The sequence below is a fragment of the Cyprinodon variegatus genome, unplaced genomic scaffold, assembly GCF_000732505.1.
Source record: "Cyprinodon variegatus isolate N-32 unplaced genomic scaffold, C_variegatus-1.0 Scaffold464, whole genome shotgun sequence".
Taxonomy (NCBI): domain Eukaryota; kingdom Metazoa; phylum Chordata; class Actinopteri; order Cyprinodontiformes; family Cyprinodontidae; genus Cyprinodon; species Cyprinodon variegatus.
Window position 1 is genome coordinate 173,316 of NW_015150917.1, and position 9,541 is coordinate 182,856.

The 9,541-nt window shown below is 36.5% G+C and overlaps 1 protein-coding gene across 3 annotated transcripts in view; it reads right to left on the reverse strand.

The window, feature by feature from the left end:
• The window catches only part of ankib1 (ankyrin repeat and IBR domain containing 1), a 45,056-nt gene that overhangs the window by 6,042 nt on the left and 29,473 nt on the right, over window positions 1–9,541 (reverse strand). For all 3 annotated transcript variants that reach the window (XM_015389539.1, XM_015389538.1, XM_015389541.1), the window contains exons 13-17: window positions 8,311–8,397; window positions 6,937–7,003; window positions 2,828–2,973; window positions 2,334–2,512; window positions 2,167–2,218 (exon numbers count right to left, since the gene is read on the reverse strand). In XM_015389539.1, the coding sequence (XP_015245025.1) occupies window positions 2,167–2,218; window positions 2,334–2,512; window positions 2,828–2,973; window positions 6,937–7,003; window positions 8,311–8,397 (531 nt within the window). The remainder of the gene's footprint in view (window positions 1–2,166; window positions 2,219–2,333; window positions 2,513–2,827; window positions 2,974–6,936; window positions 7,004–8,310; window positions 8,398–9,541) is intronic.

Genomic DNA, 9,541 nt, shown 5'->3' on the forward strand with positions numbered 1-9,541 from the left:
CGAATCGTTGGTTAAGGAAATCGATACTGAATCGAATCGCCATGATGGGTGTGATTTACACCCCTAGTGCACGCTCTGTTTCAAAGTTGCTGTTTTCATAGCTCATACAAGCATACTTTGTCCAAATGTCCGCCCTACCCCCTAAATCCCTCCATCACTATATAGAGCGGGGACTATATAGTGGACTTTATAGCGAACTCCGTTAACTGATCGTTCGGACACATGATGACTACTTTCTGCCCCATTGGTCACGTAACTCCTCCTTCACTGTGCGTTGCCTGCGCCATCTTTGTTATAAGTTGACAGTAGGCCGCTGTGACAGCAAATCCCATAATGCTTTGCGAGGAGAGCTCTCTCCGCAAAGCATTCCGGGATATATCTGCCTCTTCTGAGGCTTTTCTTTTCTTCTCATACACTTCTTAGACACTTTTTTTCTTACTGCCCTCGGCCGTTTTCAGAGAACCGCGGTGAAAAAGGTGTGCTTCAATGACTGTCTGAAACCGTAGTTTACCACAGATATACGCCTGAAAGAGTGCATTTGCAGAAAAAGATAGTTAATGGGATGAACAAAGAGGACGGCATTATGTAAACACATCACCAGAATGACTGACAGTTAGGAGGACCACAGATGTTGATGATCCATCCAAAAATAAATGATCATCCTCTATACCCTTAAGGAGAAGTGATCAATTAATCTGATGGAATGTTTTAATCTAACCATTAATCGAAAAATTCGTCCTTAATTGATTATTTGTTTACATGCCTATTACATCACAACTTAAAAAGAAAATGTTGTCATGTATCACATGAGTAAAAACTAGAACAAACTGTAGAGATGAGCAATACATCTGATAAACAAAGCATTACTTTCTTTTTATAAATTTAAGCCTTAACCACAAATAACTGTAAATAATGTGGAATTACCCAGAGACGCATGCTTCGGGTTTTTTATCACTTCAAAGATGTATGGGGGAATAAAAAGTCTAGATGATTGTTTTAGTTTTATAAGTGAGTCTACGCTCCATTGTTTAACTACATCAGCAATTTATTACTTGTTCTTTATTGTAAAATTAACAGAGTAATGATAATATAGTTACAATTTTAAAAATTAAGCTCCTTCAAACTTACAATTAATTATAAAATAAATCTTTTTTTTTGGGTTGAGTCATCTGTGTAACCACACAATTTATGGAATTAGAAGCATCACTGTAAAATCAGGTGTCTGAAAAATATTGCAGTACATTAATCTGATGCATTATTTGGAAGGAATTGTTTTTTCACCCACAGGAAAACTTGCACTAAAATAAATCTGTAAAATATCTTATTTGAATTGCAGCAATCAAACCGTTCTTACAGATCTAACCAGCATTTTATGTGCCTCCACAACGAAATGTTCTTATTTTTATGCAGAAAAACTAATTTGTTACAGATTCCCTAAGAACAGAAAGAAAGAAAAATTCCATGCTCTGAAAGCAACCTCGAAGCAAGCAACAGTGGGGAACCTGAGCAGCTCTGTAGCTAGAAAGCAAAAGCAGTTACTCTAGAGTTTGAGGCATGAAACAGATGAGTTTAGAAGAGGGTTCCTCTTGAGATGAAATTACCAGCCAACAAAAGCCCCAAACTTCAGCTAGTGCCAACCCACCATTTATCTGCCTTTCTTACTATCAAGACAAAAGCTTTTGAAAACCCCCCAAAAAACAGAAATCTTTCCTCAAAGCAATTCTAAACTTATGATAAAGATAAAAGTTATACTAGTATTAGAAAATTGACTGTCTGCATAGTTTTTTTTTATAAAGCATTAAGGTCATGCAACTCAGCTCATTTACATTTGGTTTTACATTCTTATTTCATTACTTGCGTTTACCTTATACCAAAGCAAGAGTGAATAGTTTTCTCAAACAGCTAGTAAATATTTCATATGATTAATGCATCATACAGCAGACTTGCAATAACTTATGTGCTCTTCTCTAAGTTTTATTCTTCTTTCCTATTCAAGCCAGCATGGTCAAACAATGTATGAAGAAAATGTAGTTGAAATTTAACAGTGTAAATAATAATATACCTTACAGTAATTTACAGTGAAATAATTTTCAGCTAAATGTGTTGTTTTCTTTAGCAAAACAAGTATTTCCTTGAGCAGAACAGGAATCTTAAACAATCGTTTACCTCAGGTGATGCGAAGCCTAAATATTCCCAGTCCCATGTTCCACCTGCAAAACTGTTGGTGAAAGACAGAAAACACTATCTGTTAGTAAAAGATTTATGTACAACCAACATCATTAAACATACATAGATATTCTGAACATTTAACAATCTGCCTTTTTGAATGCTACCTGCGTCTGGGGGCTTCAGGAGAGTCATTTGGGGCCACCCCTCTTGCCACTGAGGCCAAAAACTCTTGTCTCTTCTGCTGCACGAGGCAAGCAGCGCGAATGATTTTGTGGCGGGGAGTTCGCAGGTAGGGCCTGTTAACCTTCTGTGCCAAGTCCTCGGTCACCATCTCCAAGTCAGTCTATGAGCACAAAGAACGACAAACTGGCTGAAAGATGGTTTCACAGGAAGATAAACCATCTTTATATTTTCCAATATACACAGATACTGCTGTTTATGAAAAGGCGCTGCATCAATTGCTGTGTTAAGATGACAATTTAACATTTCAACTCTGTTTTTATTCTGTTTCCGTACGGATCCATAAATTAAAAAACAACATGTTTACAAAAACTTGATATGTGGTAGTTTAAACGAGCTAAGTGGGAACAATTATGACCTGGCTTCCATCTGTAACATTCCATGCAGAGACTGATTTTACAGTGGAAGGCTCTGAGACCTGCATAAGCTCGTAGATTTCCTTCTTTGTGCTTTTGGGTTCTAGAAAGAACCCATAAGGATAAGAGCACTTTAGGATGCGGCGAGTCTTGAGCAATTCTAGGACCGCATCTTCGATGAACGTGGTGTCAGGAGGGCCTCCTTCCCCTAGGAGAGACAAGTAGAGAAAGTCAGAAAACACAATTTAATACATCCTTCTACTCCCACCCACACTCCTTCACTTTGGTTTTAGAGAACCCCAGAACAAAGCACCTCATTATACAAAATCAGCTACAGGTAGTGTTCTTTTAAGTCATATATGTGGTGTCAAGAGGTGTGCTGCCCTTTTATGAGTTATGAATTTTAATTCTCTTGCATTATGCTGAAACTAATTGTCTCATTTAAATACACCTCTTTCCCAAGTGGGTTTCATCAGAAGGCGATTCTTCATTAAATACAAAAAGGGAGAACACTGTATACAGACACTTTTTTTTTAAACTAATATTCAGAATTTAATCTGCCTTTTAACCTTTATCCACACAATAAACACACCATACTAGCAAGTAAACATGACAATGAGATATGGTGTCCCTAAATAGCCCCAGTGAAAGAGCTGGGCTGAAATAATGTAACATAATCAGGATATAATGAGTGTAAACTGCTTCATAATACAACAGAATCTGTTAAAGGTGCTGTTTTTGTTTGGCAAATTAGAGTTAAAATGCATCATGGGTGAAAACTGCTCACTGATCTTCTTGACAAAATCCTTTTTCATCAACTTAGATATCTCTTTATATGCAATTTAAGAAAAGAAAACAGCTACGCATAAGGAAATAAATCCTAAATTAATGTCAAATTAATGTGAATTGGTGGCTTCTACCTTCCATGTTTACTATTCTCTTCTTGGCAACAAACATCATGATGGATGTATAGAGCTGCGGTCTGATACAACTGGGTAGCTTGGCTTGCTACCCCGATAACAAAAATATACCTGTTTACACCCTGAATTATACACAAAGCAATCTGGAATATCGACTTTAAAGAATTGGTAGAAAGATATTTGATTTTCTTCTTTTTGTGTTGCTTTCATAAACTTCAGCTTTTTACAGATATTGCTTTGTTACTTTTAATTAACTGCCAAGGACGTTATGTTTTTAGTCAAATGTGTTTGTTTGTCTGCCTTTCTGTTTTTCTGTCTGTGTCCATAAATTTTGGTGATGATCCACATTATAATTTGGATGCAGGATTTTTTTAAAGGATTCTTTAACGTTATTTGGCAGAACAAACAGTTCCTCCCTAAACTATAGGGTGGCAGCAGTGACTACTGACAGCTTCAGCATCGAACTTAAAAAAGTCCATAAGTATTGTACTGAAGACAAAAACACAGGAAAGGTGAGCCTTACTAGTCTAGAAGTCCCATATCTGCTGAGCAAAGAAGAAAGCAAAGTGAAAGAAGAAGATGAGAGCAGAGCAAGCACCAGAGGCTGCAGACACATGCTGTGTCCTATTCATAAAACTTATGAAAGGCTTTTTAAGGAAATTGTAAATGCAAATGTGCATCTCAAGCCAAGAACAATTCATTGACATTTGTTAATGATCCGGATCATTGGGAATTTTTAGCCATAAGTGCAAGTCACGATATGGGGCAAAATTTGCTGCTTGATGGTGGACCATGCTGCAAAAAATTTAAATCTAAATAAGTCATTATTTCTTAAAATAGGAGCATTTTCTTCTTGAATTGAGGAAGTGAGAGACTTTGGCACTTTGCCAATGAAATTCAAAAATATTATTATTATTTCAAGTGCATATTATCTAATTATCTTATTTTACTAATTCCTTTGAAAATAATGTTATTTACCTAATTAAATTAAAGGTAAACACATTTAGTTGAATACATTTTTACTTATTTCTAGATTGTTTTTCCAGTGTGCGCTCTCGGAGAGCTTTTCTAGTTCTGAATGTTTTCCTGTATAACTTTTTATCTCTCTGCTAGACAAGATATTTAATATAAAAATCGGATATACAATGTTTAAATAATGCAAAATGACTGGCTTAGAAGAGTGTTAACAGTGATGGCAAGAGCAATTAGGAGCAACAATACTGAACATACCATAGCTAAAGGTTTTGGGGATTATTTTTACAAAGCCTGTATTTGGGCAATATTTCCTTAGACACTGTATTAGGCAGTTAAAGTCGTACATCACCTTCACTGGCCATCAAGTATCAAGACTGACTTGGACCAAACATGTTATCATTGTAAAACTGCTCCAGCTACTCTTCTGTACATGTTATGTGTCCAAAACTTTGGGAATAATGGATTTAATCTTGACTACGACTACATGATCAATCTGCAGCTCACTTTGCTAAAGAAAAGTTTCTAAAGCCTGTAGAAACTGTCCTAACCGATGAAGGACTTAAAAATAAATGGTACCGGGCATAGATGGAAGAACTTGGATGGCAAGCCGTATGGAAGCTGGTTCAAATAATAGTTACTGTACATTATGCTCGCGGAAACTGATATATGGATCTAGCCTTAAGGGGGCTGGGGGTAAATGAGAAGGGGATTCCCTCTTCTCTCCACCAGGAAAGGAAAGTAGTCATTGCTATGGCAAAACAGATGCCCAATGTGCATGGCTGTTTTTAAAAGCATCTTATATTGATTTGCACATCAAATAATTTGGGTTTATCTAACCCTCATTATCAAATCGAAGTGGCAAAGAAACATGTCCAAGTTTAATAAATGGGACATGGATAATATGAATTTCATTGATTTTAACTTTTTTTTTTTTTTTTTATCTGATGTCTGTACATAGGTACAACTTATATTTCAAGCTTATTTTTAAATTTCTCTAAAGGGGTTAGAATATCACAATATATTGCATGTTTTATTTTGAAGTCTTTGCTAATATCCATCCATGCTATAGTCTGCAGTTTACATTAAAATTTGTAAATTTTCACAAGGAATTAAAACTATTCCAAAAAATAATTAATAATAATAAATATATTACATACCTCTTTAAAAAGAGTTTATTTACACACACACACAAAAATCCAGCCTTCTTCAAGAAGGTTCAGGCTCAGTTTATTTTTTTTTGGGGGGGGGGCTGGCTTTATATTTTGGTTTAACTGCTGTAAATAATAAAAAACACAATCAAAATTAAATTAATAAATTGCCTCCTTAAATAAACTAGAAGTCTCCTTGGATAAAAAAAAATGGATTTACTCTCTTTGTTTAATAGTATGAAAACAAAATGATAAAGTTACAGTATTCACTAGCCTGATAAACCAGACTAAATGGGAGATGAAAGGTGTTATTTAGTCTGGCCCCAGTGAATGAGACATCGGAAGATTGTTGATGAGAACAACCCGTTGTTTTTCAAACCATGTCTGGGCCTAATGGCCAACGCTCTGATCAATGAGCGCAACTGACTGTGACGTAGTAAGTGCGACAGGAAGCTAGTGGGGGTAAACAAACAGCTTGTCGGTAAAACTGTGAATACGTCCTTCTTAAAAATGAAAGAATGTAGAGCCTCTTCCTGCTCACGTTTCAACGAAAACATCAAGTCTAATCCTTCCGAAACGGATTTCAGAGCTGAGTCAAAAATCGCCATCAGAGCTAGCTGTCCTTCACACAAGACTATGCTGAGAGATGCAGCCTTGTTGTCACGTCCTCAAAACCCCGACCGCTTTGCATCCGGACTTTCAAAACAAATCTCTGCGTTGTGATTGGCCCATCAGTTCTAGGGTCTGGGGCACTGATCGAGGTTGGACCAAACTCGCAGGCAAAAATTATTTTGGCCGCAGGCGGGTGGGGCTAGTTTACTAGGCTACATATTCATTGCATTATAAGAAAAAGCTCTGAACTAAGGTAAGCTAAAGAATCTTTTCATGCTTTATGTTTTCCCAATACTTAGTGACACATAAAGTCCAACTTCGTAATCTTGAACCCTGTGGAGTATCCTTGTCTGAATACTATAAATGTGCGGACAGTTGGAAAGTTATAATTTACTGAATTATTTAGATTTCTTATTATCATTTCCTAGCTTCCAAATGTTTAATAGCAGAGCACAGAAAGTTGCAGATAAAGGTGTAACACGTCATTGACACTGTTATAGCAAACTGCACACTCACTTCCACTCAGGGCTCGACTGAGCTGCTCCATCTTCTCTTTGGCTGTTTTTAACAGACGCTGCTCAAGCTATAAAGAAAACACAAGGTTTTATTGTGGAGCCAAACTGTGCCAGAGCCAAACCAAATTAAACAATGGAAAGACATGCAGTACATGAAAAGTAAAAACATGAAGGGAACAGATGAAAATTATACCATCCTATAAGTATTAGCAGTAAGGTTGGGCGATTGGACGAATCTATCAACCATCGACAATAGACTCAAAGCTTCAACGGTCTGCGTTTTTTTTATTTTTTATTATTATTTTGGACCCAATGCTGTTTTTAACGCTACACACAACGTCCTTCCAGCTGCAGCTTTTTTCCCCAGTGCCACCGTGCAGCAGCATATTTATCTACTTAAACTTGAGACAGAAATAAAGAACTCATCCAAACCAGAGACAAGCAGTTTGTTTTTTGTTTTTTTATACAGCCGAAACAGAACCAGAGAAAACAGGTTGTTTTTTCAAGTGCGTTTACAGGCCGTTCCGTCTGTTACAGATATGATTTTAAACAATACAAACTTATATAAAAGAAAAGAAGGGAAGATTCTTCCTCCAGAGAAGCTGTGCAATTTCCATATGAACAAAAATCTCAGCAACAGTTCTCAGTCTGTTTGATGTTGCACATTTAGATAAACAAATGAATAACGATCAAAAACTAAAATGTCTCATAACGTAATCAGAACAACCGGAAAAGAGCAAACCATTCCCACTTGACAAAACGTATACATTTTTGACAAGAAAACAAGCAAGAAAACAAGCATAATAAATTGTTAAAACTCTTATTGGGTTTTAGCAATGTGCGAAGGTGGTAATCAATATTACCAATTGAGCAGAAGATGCGCTCTAAAGGGTGTGCTTGTCTTTAACCTCAAGGTCACCTACACAAATATGTATTTATCGCCATTTGTTGGACTGACAAATATCTGTTGTTACATATCACCCAACCTTAATAGGCAGCCATACAATAATTACTAGATATCTCTTTTTACCTTTTGTACTTTAAAGGAAAGTTTTACCCGTAACTTGTATTATATTAAATTGTGTATAGGACAAAATGCTACATATGCTAAGTGTCAGAGTGAAACATATTGGCGACCAAGAATGCTGAATTTTTTACCAGAGCATTGTTAAAAATATAGTCATTATATAGCTATAAATTAATACAAGAGTGGATAGACTATAACAGCTGAGTTTATACAAAAACATTTTACTTTATAAAGATTAGTGCTTCAGAATGAATGCCTGTCTAAGGCTATGTTTCCCTCAAGGTTTGTTAGATTGCATGCCTGTCAGTATAATATGCAAATCAAACAACAGAGGGAGGCAAATTTTACCTGATAGCTGTGCTCATGGTTCTTGAAGCGTGTGTAGTAGTGCATAAAACGATCAAGTTCCTGAAAGCTCTTGTGCTTCTTCTCTGCCTGCAAAACCGTGACGAGACAGTCACAGTCAATAAACCCCCTAACATGTTGTTCTCTCTAACAGACAAAGCATAAATACCCTGTATCTGAGGAGTCAAAGGAAGCTGTGCCAAAAGGTGAAATCTGTACTGGTAATTGGTGGGAATGCTAAATTAGACTAAGAATGTGCTTCTTTTCACCTGTGGGGGAGGATTATTGCATGATTAAATAAACAGTTTTCTACCCCAACAAAGCTGCCCTGGACTACCCCCTAATTCATCAAATCTAAAATTAAAAAATTCTGTTTGTTTTTATAAATAGGAGGATTAAAAACAACCAGAGTATTGCTCTCCTGACAAAGCTCAACAAAACACTGCCTCTGCTAGCTTGTTTGTTAAGTGCTTGAACAAGAGTATGAACAACATCAATTATACATATATTTGTGTTCGAATAATCCTCCTTTACCCAATTAATGAGTAAGTTTAAATTCTAATGCTTTTAATTAACATAATAAAACTTGAATAAAAACATTTTAGTATCCAGTGTTAGAAAGGCAGGGCCATCATAATACCTGTTGGTGAGTAAATACAGTCTAAGCCAAACTGAACTCTGGCTGAGAAAGTGAGCTGTCCAGACCTCCCTGCAGAGCCATGGAGATAGGAGAGTTCTGACAACTCTAATGGTGACAATGGGCAACATTTTATAGAGCGATGGCGACGTAGGGAGTGAAAATCGTTCAAGAGAAGTTAGCCACTCTCCTTAGCATTTTCTACATCTACTTATAGTTAACACCCATTATGTTAATATTAAACTATATTGAGGTCGCTCTACTTATCATTAATCACGGAAACAAGTTAAGACCTACAAACATTACATATGAGTCAACTAAATATGACTGAGACAGATAAAAAAAATAAACATCTCATATGGCTAACAACAGAACTATAATATGGAGTACAACCTCTCAATTAGCTTTTTCATTGTGTAAGGGTTGTGTATTTTGTGAAGTAGTTGCCACAAGTACGTCTGTCACAGATCTGCCTGTATTTTGATTGGGCCGATAAGCACTTCTGCCAAACTATTGCTAGCACTAGCAACCTAACTTGCTTTGTCCTCCGGTGGCAAAACTCTCCTATCTCCATGGCTTCAGGTGGGATTTCAGTAC